The sequence below is a fragment of the Cavia porcellus genome, unplaced genomic scaffold, assembly GCF_034190915.1.
Source record: "Cavia porcellus strain 051 isolate PalLab524CR breed Dunkin Hartley unplaced genomic scaffold, mCavPor4.1 scaffold_3, whole genome shotgun sequence".
Taxonomy (NCBI): domain Eukaryota; kingdom Metazoa; phylum Chordata; class Mammalia; order Rodentia; family Caviidae; genus Cavia; species Cavia porcellus.
The window spans coordinates 38,132,256-38,155,083 of record NW_026947486.1 but is presented as its reverse complement, the minus strand read 5'-3'; the positions used below and the strand labels follow the sequence as shown (position 1 = coordinate 38,155,083).

General features: G+C 39.4%; 1 protein-coding gene across 5 annotated transcripts in view; it reads right to left on the bottom strand.

Annotated features, from left to right (window-relative positions):
* Window positions 1–22,609, bottom strand: part of Taf1 (TATA-box binding protein associated factor 1) — a 66,679-nt gene extending 44,070 nt beyond the window's left edge. For 2 of the 5 annotated variants that reach the window (XM_063246072.1, XM_013153674.3), the window contains exons 1-18: window positions 22,401–22,609; window positions 21,342–21,456; window positions 20,999–21,115; window positions 17,720–17,839; window positions 16,112–16,353; window positions 14,915–15,133; window positions 14,086–14,304; window positions 13,399–13,606; window positions 12,474–12,650; window positions 11,243–11,370; window positions 11,047–11,154; window positions 10,748–10,921; window positions 9,740–9,913; window positions 9,423–9,527; window positions 4,952–5,152; window positions 4,640–4,781; window positions 3,919–4,049; window positions 2,708–2,788 (exon numbers count right to left, since the gene is read on the bottom strand). In XM_063246072.1, coding sequence (XP_063102142.1) covers window positions 2,708–2,788; window positions 3,919–4,049; window positions 4,640–4,781; window positions 4,952–5,152; window positions 9,423–9,527; window positions 9,740–9,913; window positions 10,748–10,921; window positions 11,047–11,154; window positions 11,243–11,370; window positions 12,474–12,650; window positions 13,399–13,606; window positions 14,086–14,304; window positions 14,915–15,133; window positions 16,112–16,353; window positions 17,720–17,839; window positions 20,999–21,115; window positions 21,342–21,456; window positions 22,401–22,520 — 2,781 coding nt within the window. In that variant the 5' untranslated portion in view covers window positions 22,521–22,609. The remainder of the gene's footprint in view (window positions 1–2,707; window positions 2,789–3,918; window positions 4,050–4,639; window positions 4,782–4,951; window positions 5,153–9,422; window positions 9,528–9,739; window positions 9,914–10,747; window positions 10,922–11,046; window positions 11,155–11,242; window positions 11,371–12,473; window positions 12,651–13,398; window positions 13,607–14,085; window positions 14,305–14,914; window positions 15,134–16,111; window positions 16,354–17,719; window positions 17,840–20,998; window positions 21,116–21,341; window positions 21,457–22,400) is intronic. The other 3 variants (XM_063246073.1, XM_063246074.1, XM_063246075.1) reach the window with 3 other exon arrangements.
* Between the last annotated feature and the right edge of the window lie 219 nt (window positions 22,610–22,828).

Genomic DNA, 22,828 nt, shown 5'->3' with positions numbered 1-22,828 from the left:
TACCTACCATGGAACAGTATTAACAATAAGAAGAAACTACTTGAACACACAAGAACCTGGAGGAATTCATTTTGTTCACCAATGGTGCTAAAAAAACTGGATAGTCAATGCAAAAGAAAACAGTTAACTAGCCCCTTACATTCTAACATATACCAAAATTAAAACAAAGACCTAAATGGAAGAGCTAAAACTGTAACACTGAAGAAAATACAGCCAAAAAATGGAAACAATTCAAATGTCAATGAATGGGCCAGTGGCACAAGCACCTGCATGGTATGCCCAAGGTCGTGAGTTTGATCCCCGGTACAAAAAAACCCCAAATGTCAGTGAATGAATAGATAAATAAAATATGGTATATACATACAATGGAATATTAAAAGAAAGTTTGAGGCTAGGTGACTTGGCTCAGTCATAGAGCACTTGTGTAGCATAGGTGAAGCCTGGGTTCAACACACAAAAAATTAAAAAAAAATACTGTAACATGCTATGAACGAAGCTATAGGACACTACATTATTTATCAAGGGTAAAAACTAGCCAGAAATGACAAGTACCTTTGAGAAATTCACAAAAATAGAAAGTACTAGTCGCCAGAGGATTGAAGGAAGGAAAAACCAAAGGTTGTTAAAAAGGTTGTTATTTGATAGGTATGGTTTCAGGTGGGTAAGATAAAGAGCTGCGGAGACTGATTGTAAAACAATGTGAATGCACTTAACAATACTAAACCGTACAAGTAAAGATGAAGATGTTTGGTCAGAGGTGTAGCTCAGTGGTACAGCACTTGCCCAGCATGCACAAGACCCTCCAAAAATAGCAGGATATACTATGGCAACCATTTTTTATTTCCTATTAACTTAATTTGAAGTCCTATATTGTGTTCACTGTCTTGTTTTGACTGATTTCACTTGAATTTGTTTTGTTTGATAGTATCAAGTATGATGGTATAGGCAACTAGTCTGAAGACAGTAAGATCCACTATGATACCCACTCTGGTTTGTCTTTTATCTTCTTTTGAAGTTCGATAATGTCTCCAACGTTCAGTTTTTATTGATTTTGTTCTGTACTGTTTTGTTCAATTTTATTATGCCTGATGATGTGGACAACTCTTTTTTTGGTCTTTTTCATTTTTATCGGTACCAGCGATTGAACTCACGACCGCCTGCTTGCAAGGCAGGTGCTTATGCCGCTGAGCTAAACCCCCAGCCCCGTGGACAACTCTTTTGAAGCTAACAAGAGTATCTTCAATGGTAACCATTGTTGATCACCTTCTATTGTGGTTTTAAGTCATGTACTATGTCCATCCTTTTGTTTTGAGTGACCTCATTTTGTTTTGTCTCATTTGGTTTTATTCTCTTCAAAATAAAAAAGTAAGATGCTAAATTTTGTACTACATATACTTTACGTATTTTTAAAAAGCAAGCAGAAAGTGTACAACATCATTGATCTAAAATATATAAAGTAAACTACAGTGACAAAAATCAGATCAGGCCAGGTGTGATGGCACACATCCCATAATCCCAGCACTCTGCAGGCTGAGGCAGGAGAATCACCATGAGTTTAAGGCCAACCTGGGCTACATACACAATTCAAGCCCTGCCTGAACTACATAGTAAGATCCTGTCTCAAAAAAACAAAAAACTCCGACAACATAGATCAGTGCTTACCAGGGAATAAGTAGTGGGGAGAGAAAGGAGGAGGCATGACACTGGATTACAATGGGCCATAAAGAAACTTCTGAGGGTAGGGAAGGTGTGGTGACACATGTGTGTAATCCCAGCACTCTGGGAAGCTGAAGGAGGAGGATCAGAAGTTCAGAGAAATTTTGTGACTTAGCAAGACCTTGACACAAATTTTAAAAGGGGCTAAAGATGCAGCTGTGTGAAGACCCTGGGTTTAATCCCTAGTACCACCAAAATAAAACAAAACTGAAAATGACAAATCTGCTTACCACACAGTAAAGATCTCTCATTTCTCAGGTTTAAGCACATGCCAAAATATGTCAAATGATATACTTTAAACATATGCAACTTACTATGGGTCAGTTTTACCTCAGTAAAGCTGTTTCCTTTAAGAAGAGAACTGGAGGGATGGGGATTTAGCTCAGTGGCATAAGCATCTGCCTGGGAAGCGCGAGGTCATGAGTTCGATCCCTGGTACCAACAACAACAACAACAACAGCAAAAAAAAAGAAAAAAAGAACAGGGCATGATAAAACATGCCTGTAATTCCAGCATTTGGAAGGCTGAGGCAGGAGGATCACCTTAAACTAGGCCAGACTGATCTATACAGTGAGACCCTGTCTCAAAAATTGAAAATAAATCTAAAAAATTAAAAATAAAAAAAGATAAATGGGACAAAGGATGGAGTTCAGCAGTAGAGTGTATGCCTAATAGGCATGAGGCCCTGGATTATTTCCTCAGCACAAAAAAAAAAAAAAGGGAGATAGTAACTAAGATGTTATTTGGCACAATATAAGGTGGAAGTAGAAATGATCAAAGTATAGCTGGGCATAGTGGCACATGCCTGTAATTCCAACACTTGGGAGCTGAATTGGGTGGATCCTCATGAGTTTGAGGCAAGCCTGGGCTACATAGTGAGTTCAAAGCCAGCCTGAACTATATGTCAAAATGACCAATGACTATTCTATGACCAATACACACCAAAAAAATTAACCTACTCATTCAGTGAAAAAAGTAAGTATAGTCTTACTTCATCATCAATTTTCATCTGGAAATCTTCCTCATTTTCTTCTTCTGGAGCAAAAAAGGACTTTTCTCCATAGCCAGCATCCTGGAAAAGGACAATCCCACACAAAAATCAATTGAAAAACATAAAACATAGGTTTTACTGAATACCAAGTATAGAATATCAAAGCACATTTTGCAAGGAGAATGGATTCTATAACATCTCCACTGTATTTCACCACTGTATGTGGGAAAATATACTGCACTTGTCACATTCCAAGGAACTTAACTAGCTGATATATGGATAATTAAAGCCTGTAAAAACTAAGCAGAGACGTAGTAAGACAGAGCTATCCTGTGTCTCCCATGCTGGACCTTTTCTATTTTGGCCTTACAAGGATATTGTCCTTATCCCAACCATATTTCCAGCACTTATCATCATCTCTGCTCACCTGGGAGGCTGACAAGTACTTTCTCCGCTTTTATACTTTTTTAAAAAAAGTTTTATTGCTAAAAAAACTTTCAGAATTTCAAAACAAGGTAATAAGTGAGTAACAATAATTAGTACATTACACACTGTTATCTTCAGGATAGTTATTCAAGGTACAAAATATAAGACAAGACTTTGTCCAAAAAATATTAGCACAAACCTTTCTTTGCAATGTACTAAAAGAAACTAACAGTATATCTATCTTAGCTTACATATGTATTTTTTCCGTTTTCCTTTCCTTCCCTTCCTCTGTCCATCAGTTTCTCTTTTAAAGTTTCTTCCCAATTCATAATATTTACTTGTTCAGCTTCGCACACTAGTGAAACTATATGATGCTTACACGAGTCTGATTTATTTCACCTATGAGTAAGGCCTTGAGTTGAGCCCATTTACTTATCGCTGAGTAGTATTTCATTGTATTTAAAAAACACATCTTTTTTATCCATCCCTCAGTTGATGGGCATTTGTGTTGTTTCTGAGATTTTATGCTTCTCTTGCAAACAGAGTAATTGGATGAGCAATCATTTTCAAAGCAAAACAATATACTCCCTCATTAAAGCTTCCCACTGACACTAATATACACTGTAGTTTTCCCCAGAATTGATGTACACAGAAAGTACCTCATACAGGTTGAATTTTTAGTACTTGGTAATAATCTAGTAAACATCATCTGTAAGCCAATGAAAAGGAATCTTCTTTATTTCTGAAACTAAGGCAAAAGCAGTGTCTACAAAGAAGCTTCTCACCTTGAGTCGCTGCTCTGCAGCTATCATACTATAATAAGCACAGCACTGCTCTGGAGACACCATAGCTCTGATCTCCTCTTCCGTTGGTAAACGAAAATCAGACTTCAGCACCCACCAGTTAGAATCCATCCCTGGAAAAGACACACAGAGTTTTCAATTCTACAGACCCCAACATTCACTAACACTAGAAGGAGAACAGAGACTAAACAAAAGCAATGCCCTAGATAAAAAAATATGTAGCAACAGTTAAGCATGACTGTTTGGTCATCCAAACCCCCAATGCTAGGTTCCTACATCTCATATATAGATATCCAACAATCAAAATGAATTTCCTAGCAAGTAATTACCAAAAAAATAACCAAAGCCTCCATATAGTTAAAAGATTTGCTACCTTTTTCTTTTTTTTTTTATTCAATATTGGGGATTGAATCTAGAGCCTTCACACTAAGCCACATCCCTAGCCCTTTTATCAATTTTTATTTTTGATACAGGAGTCTTGCTAAGTTGCCTAGGATGGCTCAAATTTGTAACCTTCCTGCCGCTGTCTCCCAGAGTGTGATATCTCAGGTGTGTGCTACCACCCCCAGCCCTCTGCCTTCTCCTTTTAACAGTTATTGATTTCTATCTTTTTAGTTGCATGCTTATCTTTTAAGAAAAATTCATATAATTTTTTTAAATAAAAGAATTACACAGAAGACAAATAACTGGTCACACTGAGGACCTGTGCGTTTGAAGTCAGCACAGAGCTTTAGCCTCTTCCGTATGCTGCTTTCTGAATGAGAAGGAAAGGCTTTTTTAATATCTTCCATTCGTATCCGCCTTGGCCGATCTTTACTCTTCCAAAAGAGGCGGTAAATAAAGACCTGTCCAACAAACAAACAAACATATTTTAGGTAAAAGGATAAAAGTTCCCACTGGTGCCTCTTCCCCTGCTAAGCACCAATCTTTCCTAATGTACCCCCAAAATCCATACACTTTTTTCACGTACATCCAGGCCACCCCCCCCCCCCACTCCCCAAACTCCTGTTCCTACCTGTAGAAAGTCTCGAATATGTGTATTGGCTCTTTTGGAGTTTGGCCCAGGAACTTCAAACAAGGGACATTGCTGGCCAACCACAAATATATCCACCAATTCCCGAATATAGTAACCCTGTCTTGTCCGAATGATCAGAAAGTCTGTTTCTGGCATCTTATGAAGGTAAATCGGGGCACGAAAGAGGTTGTTCTCAAATGCCTAACAAAAGTAAAACCATAAAAATTACAAAGAAACTCTGTGAAGTTCAGTCAGCTAATGAGAAAGGAAGATCATGCTTGTTGCTCTCCACCTTCATCAGGCTATCTCATAAGGTCTATCCAATAAATGAATTACGATATAGAATACCACAATTAGACTTTTTTTTTACCAACTATCATTTAGGGTATTTGAGAATATAGGATTTTAACTCAGATGAGGCTACCTCTGCCATTCACTACATGAATATGTAAAATGTAAAACCTACCATGATCAAGTAGGATGCATCCTGGGGATGCAGGGATGGTTCAAACACACATGTTGTGGTTGGTGTTCCTGTGGCCCCACTTCAAGCCTCATGCAATGATAGACTTGATCAAATCTAGTGTTTGTGATTGGTTTCTTGTCTAGTACTCAAATTGGTGGTGTGAGTGTTTCACCTGTGCAGGAGTGGAAAGATGTCTCTCTTACCAGTGCGCGCCTTGCTGTTTGCAGCCGGCATGAATGATGGCCATCATATCACCCTGCCTTGGAGCCAACTGAGTATGGATTGAAACCTCCAAGAACTGTAAGAAACAAACCTTTCCTTCTCTAACTTACGGCGTCAGGTATCTTTTCTCAGAGACGAGTAAAAAGTAACTAAGACAATATGTAAACCCAAAAATAACATCATTTTAACAGAGCTAAGGACAATGGATGCAGAAAAAGCTTTTGACAAACTTCAGCAGCCATTCATGATAAAAACCATACAGGAAATTGGAATAGATGGTCTTTAACTCAATCTGATAAAAGCCACTTACTACAAACCAACAGCTAACATCATACTAAAGGGACCACAACTCAAAACAATCTCTCTAAAACCAGGAATAAGACAAAGATGTCGACTGCCCCTGCTCTTATTTAACATAGTCTTGGAAACTTTGGCAGGAACAATTACACAAGAGATAGAAATAAAAGGAATAGAGGAATAGAGTAAACTATCATTATGTACAGATGACATGATGCTCTACATAGGAAACTCCAAAAACTCCACTAAGGTCGGAGGGTTAGCTCAGTAGCACAAGCACCTGCTTGGCAAGTGCAAAGTCCTGAGTTTGATCTCTGGTATCAAAAAAAAAAAAACTCCACCAAAAGACTACTACATTTAATAAGCATATTCAGTAACACAGCTGAATACAAAGTCAACACACAAAAATCAATAGTCTTCTTGTATGCAAATAACAAATTCACTGAAATCAGAGAAATAAAACTTTTCAAAAATACATCCAAAAAAATGAAATATCTAGATCCATCTAACAAAAGGGGTAAAAGACCTCTACATTGAAAACTACAGTACTCTGAAAAAGGAGATTGAAGAGGATATTAGAAAGTGGAGAGATATCCCATGTTGTTGGGTAGGAAAAACCAATATAGTGAAAATGGCCATACTTCCAAAACTATTATACAGATTCAGTGCAATTCCGACCTAAATTCCAATAGGATATCTCTTAGAACTAGAGAAAACAATCCTAATATTCATCTGGAACCAGAAGAGATCTAGAATAGCAAAGGCAATCCTGGGCAACAAAGACAAAATAAAGGCATCATAATCCCTGACTTGAAATTATACTATAAAGCTACTGTGTTAACAACAGTGTATTACTGACAAAAAACAGACTTGATTAGAAGATGCAAAAACAACTCCAGACACACTAAGCCACATTATCTCTGACGAAGGTTTCAAACACATTCACTGGAAGAAAAATAGCCTCTTTAATAAACGGTGCTGGAAAAACTGGCTCTACACATGCCGAAGATAAAAACTGGAACCATATCTTTCAACATGTTACAAATTAAAATCAGAATGGATTAAAGAACTCAATACTAAAACAGAAACATTAAAGCTGCTGGAAGATAGAGTAGGTAAAACTCTTGAAGACATTTGTGTAGGCAAGGACTTCATGAACAAAATCCAGACCACACAGGACTATCACAAAGAACAACAATTAGGATTTCATCCTATTGAAAAGCTTTTGCACAGCAAGAGAAACCACAAAATTAGTGAAGAGAGAACACACAATGCAGGAGAAAATGTTTGCCAGCTGTACCTCAGACAGAGGATTACTATTGAAAACATATAAAGAACTCAAAAAAAAAATCAGTATTTCCAGATTTAAAGACTCAATCCAAAAATGGGCATCTGAGATAAATATACACTTCTCAGGTCAAGAAATACATTATGCAAAAAAATGTTTAACATCACTAGTCATTTGATACAAATTAAAACAACATTGACATCCCACCTCACCCCAGAAAGAATGGCTATTATCAAGAAATCAAGCAATAACAAATGCTGGAGAGGCTGTGAGGGAAAATGAACCCATCTCTATTGTTGAGGGGAATACAGACTGGGGCAACCACTGTGGAAATCATGTGGAGATTTCTCAAAAAAACTATAAGTAGAGGTCCCATTTGACTCAGGTATTCCCCTTCTGGGTACCTTCCCAAAAGAATTAAAAACATCATACCACAGTCATGTATGTACATACATATTTATAGCGGCATAGTTTGTAATAGCCAGATCTTGGAAATAACCTAGATGCCCATCAACTGAGGAATGGATTAAAAAAAGACGTGGTATTTCTATACAATGGAATACTACTCAGCCATAAAGGATAAACTGGAGATTTTTATAGATAAATGGATGCATCTTGAGAACATACTCACTGGTGAGATAAACAAGAGACATGTAAACATGGTATTGTTTTATTGTGAGAAGCTGGAAGAAAAAAACATGTATATGTATATGTGTATAAAAATAAGTTAAAATAGTTAAAGTGCTGATTTCTCTTCACTTAAAGAGACAGATTTGTGCTGGTACTGTTTGCACAATTGAATTCAGATGTTTTGTGCACTCGGTGAACGATTTAGGGATGACAATGTGCAATGTATATACCATTGTTGCCCCGATTGATGTGTTTTGAAATTTTGTTGTAGTTTCTTTTTGTCTTTTTAAAAAACCTTTTATCCTTGGAATAAAATGGGATTTGGGGAAAAAAAACTAGGACTAGAGGTCCCATTTGACCCAGCCATTCCCGTTATGGGTATCTTCCCAAAAGAACTAAAAACATCATACCACAGCAATGTATGTGCACCCATGTTTATGGCAACCTAGTTTGTAATACCCAGATCTTGTAAACAACTTAAATGCCCATCAACTGAAGAAGGGATAAAAAAAGGTGTGGCATTTTTATACAGTGGAGTACTACTCAGCCATAATGAAGGATAAACTCGAGACTTTTATTGGTAAATGGCTGCGACTTGAGACCATACTCATTAAGTGAAATAAGACACACAAGGGTAAACATTACATTGTCTCACTAGTGTGAGAAGCTGAAAGAAACAACATATGTTTACCTATTTTTAAGACAGTTACACTACTGATTTCTCTGAGTTCACAGAATAGAAATAATTGTGTTGCTATTGTTCTGACAACTGAATGTAGATGTCTTGTGTTCTTGGTGAATGATTTGGGGATGACAATTCACAATGTATTGTTGCCCCAATTGGTGTGTTTTGAAATTTTGTTTTATTTTTTTTTTCTTTTTTTCCCTCTTTGAAATAAAATGGATTTTAAAAATAAAATGTAAAGCCTCTTGCCAAAGGACCTCTCTATACCTATTAGAACAAAGGGCAAAAAGCAGCATTCACTATGGCAGGACTGTACATGGCACAGTTCAAGTGTGGCTCAGAGATGGGAGCATGTCTCAGTGACAGAAAGTTGCCTAGCATGTGTGAAACTCTCAGCTTGATCTCCAACACAGTAAATCCAAGGAAATATGAGTCAATACTCACAAGACCACAGGTAATTTTAATGAAAATGTACTAATTTTACGCACAGGATTTAACCATGTATACATTATTGTTAGGTTTACTTCCTTATGCCACCTAGATATTAGTGTGATTTCCAGGGTCTATTTTCAAAAAGCTATTTTATATGTAGCCTAAGAACAATACAATGGGGGCCAGTTTTTTGTTTCATTTTACTTTTAAGAGTAGGCACATTTATTGGAGAAAAGCAATAGAGAAAAGGAATAGCTCCTGAGAGACACAAGGAGTCCCAAATAGGTTGTCCAAAGGATCAGTTTTAAGAAACAAGATTTTAAGAAAATTTGGATTATACTGATATACCCAAAATTGATGTATGAATTGTATCTCAATCAATCAGAATTGGTTCTTTCTAGACTCACTCATCTGTCAATTTCCTTAAAAAAGAGGAAAAAAAATCCTTTACCTGTAGTAACTGTCCAGGATGGAGAGAGCCCAGGAAAGGAGATGTATGGCAGTAAACAGTTTCTCCATATTTACAATCTGGAGCTCCAGGATCTTTTCCAGGTTTCTATGAGAAACACAGCAAATTCAATTATTATCATAAAACATAATCAATAAGCCTACACATAAAATTCCACTAGTACAGCATTTACCAATATTACTACAAAGATCAATTTTCTCCTCCCAAATTTATAACAAGACAAAATGCATGTTCACAGTTAACACTAGACATCTAACTACAGCTATAATAGTAACAAAGCTTTTTCGGTAGAGACTCACTCGTTTATAATAGTTTTTAATTTTGGTTGCCATGCCAACTTGCATCATTAAGGGTCCATTTTCTTCACTGTATTCTGCAAGAATAAGATCTCCATCTCTGCCTGTGAGGTCCTGAGGTGTGCGCATAAAAAACATCTCTCCACCACCTGAAGCTTGCCTCTCTTGTTCTCTCATCTGTCCAGATAAAAAGAAAAATATGCCTCCTTACAGCAACTACACAAACTGGTATCATTTGCTCTGAGAAAAAACACACCAGAAAAAGATTTCTCAGCTGCTCTATAAGAACTTCTAAAACACATTAGTAAAGTTGAGCCATAGTAACTTCTTTTTTTTTTCTTTTTTGGTGGTACCGGGGATCAAACTCACGACCTCACACTTGCCAGTCAGGCACTTATGCCACTGAATTAAATTCCCAGCCCCACATTAGTAAAGTTGAAAGAACAGTACTATAGAGAAAGGGTAGTGGAAGGGAAAGTAAAAAGATGTGATAAAATGGGAAGATATGTTATGCATATGTACCAATTCCCCATGATGAATGACTGCAAACATATACTAAGAAAAATTTTCAAAATTAAAAAAAAAAAACAGCGCTATGAAGACTTATTATCCCACTATCTAGGTATAACTATACTTTTCCGTATGATAAATTTAATTATCTTTTCATGGATTCCACTGCGGCAATTTTGAAAACTGTCATCAAGATGATACTTTTGAGTACTTTCATATGCATCTCATAAGAATAAAGACATTCTCCTAGTGACCAAATTAACATTCTATGTCGGGTATGTTGGCGCACACCTGTAATCCCAGCACTCAGTTGACTGAGGCAGGAGTACTGACATGAGTTTGAGGCCAGCCTGAACTACGCAGTGAGATCCTGTCTTAAAAAAAAAAATTAACATTACATATGACAAACTGTATTTCCCTAATATTATCTAACATCTAGTAATTTCCCTACCTTCTACCACAATTATAACTATATTTCTTCTAACCAGGATTAAATTATACCTTGGCTTTCTTTTTGATGTGCTTTAGCAAAGGCTGAACTGAATGGGGACCTGGCTGAGACAGGGCCCCAAAGGAGTACTTTTTCAGTGGTGGGCGATGGAACTGCCGAAGTTTGATGGGTCCCATGTGGGTGGGAAAGAAGGGCTGACGTAATTCCACAGCAGGAATCGAGTGCTGAAACAGGAAACAAAAAATTTAAAATTAAATACTGACTCCAGCCCCGGCAAGATTTATCCATATTCTCCATTAGAACAAAAAGAGTGGGTTTCCTGCCACCAGAGCAAATATGCTGTTTGTACCTGAATGATATTCCCTCCAAAAGTACCTCGAAGACCCTGTTGCTTGGGGTAGTAATACTCATCATTGGAGAGATTCCACGGATCTTTCACTTCTGGCTGAGACATGTTCTAAAGACAGATCATCAAATTAACCTTAGACTACCCTTTTCTATTACCTTTCTCTGTTCTTCTAAACACTAAGCCCCTTTAAACAGACCTGCTGTGGTTCCTCCTTGATGACTCCTGTTTTCCCTAAAAGAATTCGACTCTTCTTTAGAGATGATTCTTTCTTACTCTCCTTGGAAGGGGAATTAGAAGTGGCCTCTTCTTTCTCATCAGGAATCTCTGAGGATGAACAAAAATGACTTTGGAACTGCTATCCCTGAAAATTCACATTTTCCACTGACAACTTTACAACTGCAAATTACATCTCTCATCCTGCCCTAGACACTTCTAATCTGCAATTCACTACATGCCTGACACTTTTTTCCAACCCAGAGATATTTGAGCACTGAGCTACATCCCCAACCATTTCTTTTGACATTCAGGCTAGTCTCAAACCTGTGAGATTTTTGTTTCAACCTCCAAAGTGACATGCCTGACATCTTTTTTATCAGTACATGTTTGCAACACATAATGAATACATGATAATACATAATGAATATTGGTACATTTTTATATCACATTTTACTTCTTTTTGCCTTCTCTCCCTCCATCTCTAGATCTCCCTCCCCACTTGCAAAGGGTCTCTCCAAATCCCCCTCCCATTTGCAAAAGGTCTATCATCCTGTTTGCTATTATCTTTTAGTTTGCTCTTTAAGTTATTTATATTTTGACCCAGGTATGGTGGTTGCACTCTTGTAAATAGCACTGTAGATGCTAAGGCCAACCTGATCTGTATCCCAAGACCCTGTCTTAAAAACAACAAAATAATTTATTCATACTTTAGGATTTTAATTATATGACAATCCATGTATTAAACTTCTGTGTCTGATTTATTACACTTAACATTCTCAAGGTGCATCTTTCTACAAATGACTCAAATTTATCCTTCCATTTGGCTAAGCAGTCCTCCAGTGGATACTACATTTTCTTTACCTATTCATCTACTGATGTACCTATAAGCCAATTCCACCCTGGTATCTTAACAAGGTTCTACTTTCTAAAATTCCTGAGTTTTCCCCTAAACAATACACAAATACTAGAAATTGACAGTCACAATTCTGCTATCTCAAACTGCTACCTAGGAGTTTCTTAATTTTATCCTTCTCCAACTCTTCTGATTTCCTCTTGCTCCTTGCCACTACCAACAAGCGGTCAGAGAGAGGGCTGGGGATGGGGATGTAGCTTAGGAGTGATTCCCTATGATGCAAAAGGCAAGGGTTCAATCCTCAGTACTACTGGAAAGAGTACAATGGAAAAAGAACACAGGCTTAGGAGTAACATACCCAAAATGAGGTTCTCATCATTGGGATCAAGAGTCAAAACAGGAGGTTCCAACAGCCGGGGCATGGCCTGAGCATCCCAAATGATATTGTCCTCCCAGCGTCCGTACACTAGATCCTCATTATCGATGGGAAAAATGGAGTACCAAGGTTTGTCATCATCAAGAGTGGCTGCAAAACCTAGTTTAATAAAAATAATGCAGTCAAAGCAGGAGAAAGAAATAGTAATAGACAAAACATTTACACCACCTTCAATCAAGATTCTAGCAAAGAGAAAAAAGAACAAATAGTAGTTATCCGTGCAGCTATGGAAAGGTATTTCTCGCCTTTAAAAACCGTTGCAAGAGCCAGATGTGGTGTCGCATGCCTGTAATCCAAGCACTCAGGGTGCTGAAGCAGGAAGATTATTGATAGTTGGATGGAGACTAGCCTGAGCTACAAAATGAGCTCAAGGCCAGCCTAAACTGCATAGTAAGACTATGTCAAAAAGACCAAAACAAAAAAAAAAAAAAAAAAGAGAGAGAAAACTGTTGCTAGCCCATGCCTATAATCCAAGCACTTGGGAGGCTGAGGCAGGAGGACTGCCATAAACTGGAGGCCAGTTTGGGCTACCTTAGTGAGTTCAAAGCCAGTCTGAAATACATAGCAAGACCCCATCTCAAAACAAAAAAATAAAACTGTTGTAGATAAAATGCTCATTGCAATATTGCTTGCAATAATTGAAACTTGCACAGCCTAAATGTTTAACAAGGGTTTGGCTAACACATTAATAGGATAAATAATTATTAGGAATTAGAATCAAGACTCAGATCCAAACATTCCACTATTCCTCAGCAGCCCAAAAGATCAAAGCCAAAGCCATTTAGGATGACTCAGGATGGCTCATATGAATGGTAGTGCACCAGATGCAGTTGAAACTGATGGCTACCTTGTTGAACATTGTAAGCCATGGCATTTCTAGTCATACTGGAAGGAAGCCAGCCTGCCAGGCTTGCGCGTTGAGGTTTTGTCCCTTTGTGTTTGACATCTTCTCCATCCCAAATGATATCATCCTCCCAATGTAGCTGTGTCACCATCAGGAAATTTTCATCTGCCAGAAGATCAGTGCCACTGCTTTCCTCGAGTTTCTTATACTCCTGTAGGAGGAGGATACAAAAGGAACAAATCTTTGATCAACAGTATGAGTTCCCACTCCAAATTGAACATCAGATGCATGAGACACATGGAAAGTCATGCTTAGTCATGTTGAAGCCCAGTCTTAGCAATTTAGCAATACAGTGAGACTGTCTAAAAAGCAAAATATAAAAGGTCTAGAGCTATAGCTCAGTGAAAAAGCCCTGGGTTTAATTTTCAGTACAACAACAAAACAAATAGTTTTGCTATTTTACTTGAGAAAATCACCTGATAATAAAAGGATATCTGCTCTTCTATTCATCATTTTGCAAATAAAACCCTTAGAATGGGGCCTAGTTATTAAGGTAACATACCATTACTAAACAAAAGGTTTAACCAGCTAAATCTTACCAAAGAAACCCTAGTGTCTCCAACTAAAACATGAATCAATAGAGCCCTGGGCACACTGATGATTCCCTTCTTACATACCAGTGTTGCTCACCTCCATCATTCTGCATTTTATGAGAGGTTCATGTTCAGTCTTCCTCAGTTTGAAACCATAGTCAAACCCACTGCCATCTTCAGGGACACCTAGCATATCGTACCACAGTCGTGCAGGCCCATAACGCCACTCAGCCACTCTTGGTTTGGTATCTGTCACTTTATCTGTATCTCCAGTAGACTGGGAAAACTTGGACTCCACAGGAGCCATCATTGTGATCTATAACAAAGCAGAGAATCAGAAAGCGGGGTAGTTCCCTATATCTGATGTCCTAAAGCTATTGGGGGACTAAAATTTTTTTCTGTTTTTTTGAGACAGAGTCTCACTACGTAGTGCAGGCTGATTTTGAACTCACTGTAGTCCAGATTGGCCTCAAACTCACTGTAACCCTCCAGCCTCCTGAGTCCTGGGACTACAAGCGTGTACCACCACACCCAGCATCAAGAGGAAAATTTAAGAGTATTCTTGAATAAGAATCTTTCTCTGGAGATGCAAAATTTTAAAAAATGGAGATAGCCTGGCAAGCATGTGGTCCTGAGCCAGTACCAAAAAAAAAAAGCTGTTATGACAGTACATTCTGCCTATTTTCTGAACCTTCCTATTCCGCAGTATATCACCATCAGCACCACTCTCATCCCACATCTTAACCCTCTACCACGTACTGTACTTATAACAGGAAAGGGACAGCCACTGGAATTGACTTGTGATTATTTAATGATAATTAGCACAGAACTCTGCCTGCTCAAGTATTTCCAATTTGACACCTTTATTGGGAGACCTTTATTTGTCCACCCTGTAGGCCTTAATCCCAGGTCTCTATTATGCCTACTTCATCATCAGAGAGACACTGCTCTGGAGGTGGTGGAGGAGCATAGTCATAGTTCCATAAAGACTTCTCGTTGACTTCTGATTCTACTGAGCACTCCACCTCCTGGACCTGTTCTTCCTGTATCAGCTCACGGTGTTTTTTCTTCCTCTTTCTCCGAGCACTCCGCCAAACAGATGGAACATTCTTTCCTGGTCCAAAAAGACGTAAGAAGCGCAACACCTAGAACACATGACATATTACTTTATCAGAGACTCAAGTGTCAGCTAGGAAAATAGCAGCTTTCAAGTTTTAAAACTCTCTTAAAGGATCCACTCAATCAGGGGGTGGCTGGGGATACAGCTCAGCAGCTCAGTGCCTGCCTGGCAAGTACAACATTATGAGTTTGATTCCTGGTACCAAAAAAAGGGGGTGGGTGGAGTAGGGGTGTGGATGGAATGGGGAGCAATTCAAGGAGTATACATTCAGATTTCTAGTATCTACCACAGAGGTAAAGAAGTGACCCTTAAATTGGGCTTGATAGTGCATACCTGTAATCCCTAGCACTCTGAGAGGCTGAGACAGGAGGACTGTAAAACTGAACAATTTATAAACCTTTATCTTAGGGCCAGGCATGGTGACATACGCCTGCAATCCCAGCACCTGGGAGGCTGTTATAGGAAGACTGGCACAAGTTCACAAGTTCAAGGCCAGCATGGGCTATACAGTGAGTTCAAGGCCAGCCTGAACTACATAGGGAGACCGTGTCTCAAAAAACAAAAAGACTCTGTTTCAAAATAGAATTTTTTTTAAATTCTGAAAGAGCCAGGCGAGGTAATACACCTCTGTAATCGCAGTACTAGGGAGGCTGAGGCAGGAAGATCATCATGAGTTCAAGGACAGCCTAGGCTAAGTAGTAAGACCAAAACCAGTCTAAACTACATGGTGACACCCTGTCTCAAAAACAAACAAATAACAACAACAAAAAAAGAATTTAAAGTCAGCCTAGGGCACAAGAGTAAGTTCAAGGTTAGCCTGGAATATACAGCAAGACCCTGTCTCAAAAAAATCGTAATGTAGCAAAAAGAGTTCCTAAATAAGACTATATGATATTTAATAAAGAAACCCATAGATTTAGATTTTATCCATTCAGCATCTTAACAGAACTTGGTATCTGGAAGAGGTCAGTGGTTTGCAATATGGGTATTCTCTAGAAAGTACCTTTCCAGGCCGAAATTCTGGAAAAAGTTCTGTGACACTTGGCAACAACTTGGTGGCGTCATGCTGCATAATCCCAGCCAAAGGTAGGGTCAGCTTTCCATCCTCAGATTCTGTTTGCTTTGCTTCCTGAGGTCCCATCTCAGATTCTGAGTCAGAAGAACTACTGAAGTCCACTTTCTCTGAGGCCAAAGAGGAAGGGGCAATGATGGAGGGCAAGATGATGCCTTCTCCATCTTCAGACACTGCAATAAGGAAGAGAAACCCCTTTGGCATGTAACTGTAAACATAATTATTCACATTTTGTCAACACCCACTCTAAGCTATATGCATGGCTTAATGGCAGGGGATGTAGTCCCAAGCACCCACACTACTAGTATGCGACCCAGAAAACTCTTCAAACTCATTATTTCCCACCATCCCCAACTCACCTTGTACCTGGGTACCCTAGGGTTGTGATGAAAGAAAACAAACACTATTACTACATTCACTACTTTCCATAAGCAACAAGTATTGTACCCAACATTGTGACCAATAATAGCAGGATTATGTACTTATACCAGTAAGGCCCTTAACATGTCCAGTTCCAGAATTCATACACTAGATAATTCTTTTTAGGCCACAGGATAACAAGGAGGGTGTACAGAATAAATAAAATCTATACATCCAAATTTGACAGCAGTATTTAGCCTGTAGCCTAAAGAAGGAAATGGCTCAAGTTTAAATTAACAGAAGCTTCAAAATACAGAAGACAAAGCTGGGTGTGGTAACACACACCTGGAATCCCAGTACAGGGGAGGCAGAGATAGGAGGATCACTTTGAGTTCAAGGACAGCCTACAGTACACAGGAAGACTCTGTCCCCCCAAAACAAACAAACAAACAAAAAATACAGGAGTTCAAAGACACTGTTCTTCTCCTATCTTCAAGTCTATGTTATAGTTATTAATGTTACAAGGATAGAATTTGTAAGACATTCATTGATGGCCTTATCAACTTTTGAAATCTCTGAATACATGGTAAGTAACCCTAGACAATTTATACATTCTAGAGTCTTTTTTAAATGGGTAGTTTCCAAATACCAGTATGCAGATTATTTGTATCAGAAATTCTTAGGGAACTCAAGTCCTAGGCTCTACCCCATATCTTCTGAATCAAACTCTCCAAGAGTGAGAATCAGATATCTCTACATTTTAGAGACTTGAGGTAATTCTGATGGGCTGCCAGATTTGAATCAGTGACCCAAACTGCTACTCTTAAGTACATGTTAAAATACTGTTACCAAATTTTTTTCTTTTTTTGAGACAAGGTCTCATTATGTAGTTAACCTGGCCTTGAACTCACAATGTCGCCCAGGCTGGCCTCGAACTTGCAGTGATCCAACTGCATCAGCCTCCTGAGTGCTGGGATTATAGATGTGTGCCACCACACCCAGCTGTTTTAAAAGTAAAACTCATTAAAATCACTTGTAATTTAATACTAAATAATTTCTGGAAGCATCATGTTTTCTACATCAGTTTAATTTTCTTAATAGTCCTTTATGCATAGAGTGCCAAAATCATGGACTTATGAATGAAAACTTGTTCCTTAGACAAAAATAGTATCAGCTTACCACATGTAACAGCATCTTGGTCTTTTTCTTTCTTTACTGGTCCTGGGGGTGGAGGTGGGGGAGGCATCAACTTGCAATCAATGTCTTCACAGTCAGCATCATAGTCATCTTCATCATAATCTAATAAAATGAATAAGGTGATCTCAGTATCCAGAATGTTACGTAGTATCTTTGGGCTGTCTTGCTGCTCAAGAATTTAAAGCACCACAGAAAGTATAGTCCATGTCTCTTAATACACAAGCACCAGGTGAGGTAGCACACACCTGTAATCCATTCTAGCAACTGGGAAACTGAGGCAGAAGGAGTGGTATGAGTTCAAAATGATCAGTCTGTGATATACAGTGCATTCGAGACTAGCCTAGAGTATACAGCAAGACTAAAGAAAAAAGAAAAAAGAATACACAGGCTGAGCATGCTGGTACACATCTGCAATTGTAGCACTGAGGAAGGCTGAGGCAAGATCACAAGAAGTTTGAATCCCATACTTGAGCAAGTCAGCAAGAGCCTATCTCAAAATTTAATAAAAAAGACTGTGGTTATAGCTCAGTGGAAAAGCACCCTTGAGTTTCATCCCTTGTACTAGAGAGAAAAAAACAGAATACACAAAAGATGCAGCTTCTGCCTTCAGAAAGAGATGACACCACGGTATACAAAAATGCTCATGTCAGACTTTCAGGAAATTGGTGGAGTAGTGAACAGCACAGAAAGAACTTTTCCAAGTTTTGGTGTCCAGAGCCTGGAATATAGCAACATGAGGAAGAGAAGGAAGAGGAAAGTGGGTCCCATGGACAAAGGAAGGCTCTGAACTGAGACTTGAAGCCCATGGAGAGAGAGAATTCTGGAATCCAGCAAAAATAAGAAAACCAGGGGCGGCAGCCCTGCTGGCTGGGGAAAAGCAGCAAGGAAGTGGTGCAGCCTCCCCATGTGGTAGTGGAGGACCTGCTGGCTGGAAAGAAGCTGTGTGGCCTGTGTACTGGTAGAGGCTCTGCCAGCCAGTAAAGCAGCAAGGAAGCTATGCAGCTTCCCTGTGTGCCAGTAGAGGTCCTTCCAGCCAGGGAGAAGCAGCAAGGAAGCCATACAGCCTCCTTGTGCGGCAGTGGAGGCCCTGCCGGCCAAGAGCCAAAGAAGCCGCCTCTACACTCTCCCACCTGTAAGCAACTGGATGCAACACAGGCTAAGATGATAAAAACTGAAGTACTGAAGCAACCTGACATTTGTGTTGTTTGATTGACTTTGAAAGCCTGGGGTCAGTAGTCTGAGCAACTATTTAGAGAATATGCAATACAGTTTTAAAAAAATGCTTATGTATCATACAGGACAAGAGAGCTTCCTAGAGTTTCCAAAAGTTATCTGCAATCTTTTGTTCCTTCTCCTGATAATTCGCTGGTTTTTTAAAAATTAAATATTCTTCTCTTGGTCAGTTTCCCCTAAGGCTAGATTTTCTTCTCATCTCCCAAGTACTGAATACATATTTTCTGTATACCTTCTACAATTTGTTCATTTTACTACTCTTTAACCATTAGCAACATTTAATATTTGGTCCTAGAACATTCTTTTACACTTGAAACTTATTTTCCTATATACTCCTGATTTCCATTTTCAAGAATCACCCTTACTAGTTTTAAGCCCAAATCTATGTATTTTGCCTTGATTTAGCCCCTGTACAATTCTACCACATCTTCTGTCTTAAGAGCCTTTGCAGTCAAATATTCAACTCTATCTTTTAAAACACTGAAATATCCTCCAGTTCTTTTAAATTTCCTTTACCAAATCCAGACTCCTTTTCTCAGCCTATGACTAGCCTGTCTCCATCAATCTCCTAGCCCTCAATGTGTTTTCCACTCATTATCAGTAGTAATACAAGATACTCCATTCACTGAACTCCCTTTATGTTTCAGGCACGGCTAGCTATTTTATATTTAACTTTCCCAGTAATAGGAATTATCCTGAGACACAAAAATTAAATGATTTGATCATATAGCTTTAAATACAAGCCACATTCAACTCTGGTTTAACGACCATGCCCAGCTTCCCAACATTTTTCATTCTTTTCAACTGCCTATCTGCTGGGACTACAGGTCTATGTCCCCATGCCTGACTTCTCCAAAGCTTTATACAAACTACATTTCCAAACCAAATGTCCTGCTTCTTTTCTACTAAACAATCTTGCTTTCAAAATTCTGCTCAATATTCACCTCTATGAAACCTTCTTCAATGACTTCAACCCACTTTCAGTTATTCCAAAGAAATATCTTTGTAAATCAAACCATGCAAGGAAGTCAGTGCCAGGGAAGAAGGAAACTATTAAGGCACTCCCAGAGAAAAAAGAACCCAATAATGAGAATCCCAAAGCAGTGAGATTCTATTAACTGCAGCCACTGTCCTTTTCCTAGAAGCTAACACACAAAAGCCAATTAGAAATCCTCCCTCCATCTCCTTTCTTACCATCCTGGGTCAAAACAACTCAAACCTGAAAATGATGACTCCAACTGAAAATCAAAACTGCTGTCACTTTCCCCTTAATTAAGCTAGGGTGCCCAAAAATAACAGCTATGGAACCTAACTTAGCAATTCTGGCAGCTCATCAAAACTAAATATAACATTCTAGCCTGGCCTAGTGCCATACACCTATAATCCCAGCATTTGGGATGCAGGAGAATCATCATCAATAGTTTGAGGCCAGCCTGGGCTACACAGTGAATTCAAGGCTGACCTGAACTACATAGTGAAACTCTGTCTTAAAATAAATAATTAATTATTAATAATAATAGTAAAATTAAAAACGCCAAGCGAGAGGCTGGGGATTTAGCTCAGCGACATAAGCGCCTGCCTTGCAAGCAGGCAGTTGTGAGTTCGATCCCTGGGACTGATAAAAAGGAAAAAGACAAAAAAAAAAAAAAAAAAAAAAAAAACCACACACACAAAAACGCCAAGCGAAGTGGCAACTCCTGTAATACCAGCACTCAGGAGGCAGGATTGCCAGTTCAAGGCCAACTTTTTGCTACATAGTGAGTCCAATGCCAGAGTGAACTGCATAGCAAGACCCTGTCTAAAAAGAAAGAAATCTACAAAAATTAAGTGGAATTAAAGCCTGAGTATGTTAAGTCATCCCCAAAACAAAGAGGACAATAGTCACTTAGAACTAAATTGATAAAGAAGAAGCAGAGAAAAGGCAGAGAAATCAAGAACAATGGCAGAAAGCAAACATAGAAACCAGAGCCAAAACAACTAAATAGCATGAAAATGGACTTGAAAGCTCTAAAATACCAAAAAAATCACCTGTGTGGCAAAGAGGCTGCAAGCTTCCCATTGTCTGCTGATACCTTCGGCTTTCATCTTCTGCTACCTCGTTAATGTCTGAATAGTCCACAGCATCTTCTGTACTCTTGATCCAGCCTATGAATAAAGGGTGGGGGGAATCACAAGAAAGAGCAAGTAACTCCCACTCCCTCAATTCTCATTTAAAAGTCCATATACCGCAGCCCGGGATTTAGCACCAGTGGCATAAGCTCCTGCCTTGCAGGCACGCGGTCTTGAGTTTGATCCCCAGTACAAAAAAAAAACACATATACCCTATCAATTAGCCTCCTTCCCCGCCTCACTCCCATAACCCAGGCTTCACCTTCATCATTTACTAAGGCACCATCAGTCCCCGGCAATTCTTCATTCGCCGTGAGTTCAGTGATCAGACTGCCCAGACCCAAAGCGCCCAGGCCTGCCAGGTGCTTCTTACACTCCTGAAAAAGGGACAGCACCAAAGTAACAATTAAACCTGCGTGTCCCACACAAGGGTTATTTCCCTGGTTCACAACAAAGTCATAAGCCCATCTGAAAAATGACTGCAGTGTGCGGAAAAAAAATTTCACATTAAAAAACTGTATGACAAATTTCACCGAATTCATTGGTTAGGCCATATTCGATTTTATGACACTCTAAAAGTAACATAAGAAAGATTATTCAAAAAAGAAAACAAAAGATTACTCAAAGAACCACTACCAAGGCTAAATGAATGGGATAGCAGTTCTCTGAATAAAGGCAAATGAGCTCAGTTGGATGAGAAGGCAAGTCCTGGTCTCATTTACTCTTTTGTGTGTAGCTATTGCAGGAGATGGGCAATACTGGTCAGCAGCTTTATTCCTTGAAAAGTGAACCGAAATGAAAGGTGTCAGCCGGGTACAGGAAACCGTGTGGTGAACGTACGCGGGCACACACTAGGTGTACCGCCTAGGCCTTGCATAGATCAGAGGTAGCCCGAGGACCCAATGACTGTTGCAGTGTTTGTCTAGCCCTCTGGCTCTAAAACCAGCTCGGCCCAGCGAGGTCAGTAACACAGCTTCGAGAATCTCTAAGAAGGTTCTCACAGCAATCGTTTTAAAACCGGCCGTTATTTTCTACTGTCCGGCTTAGAAACATGTCAGCTCCGCCGGCACCCACCCCCGTGTCCCACACCTCCCAACCCTGCCCACCGTTGTCCTCTTTCCTCCCTTTCCTTGGGCAGAACTGGGTCCTCTCACTTTACACTACTCTCCAAAGCTTTGAGGATAATATCCTGTACTGTTCACTGCGCCCTCTCTCAGAAAGCCATACGCCTTCTAATCTCTCGTAAGCAATTATACTACAGTTCTATATACTCTCTTTAGCCACACCACCCCCAACCCTATCCCCACGCCTTCCCCCTCACATCGTCCAAGACGCTTTCCCCCTCCAGCTGGCCGGCTTCATTGATGTTGCCGAATAGGAAGCCGGTTAAAGAAAATGGGCCTCCTCCAGCAGAATCTTCATCACTGTCCGTCTCAGACATGACGGCTCAAAGATTACCGGTAGTGGTTTAAGGCCTACACTAGCGCCTACCACGCCGGAAATACAAACATCAGTCGCACAGAAGTGACACGCAGAATTACTTAACCTGACACGCCCCTACCGGAAGTTGAATAGTAAGGCATCAACGGAAAGACCGGCTACCCTACGAGAACATACTATTGGTGTCACTACTTTACTAACCGCTTTTGATTGGGCCATATGCGATCAGGAGGCTGAACAGCTGAAAAGCGATTGGTCAAGAAAGTTCGATCCCACCTCTTGAACTGCCTGTCAGCGTTCCAATCAGAA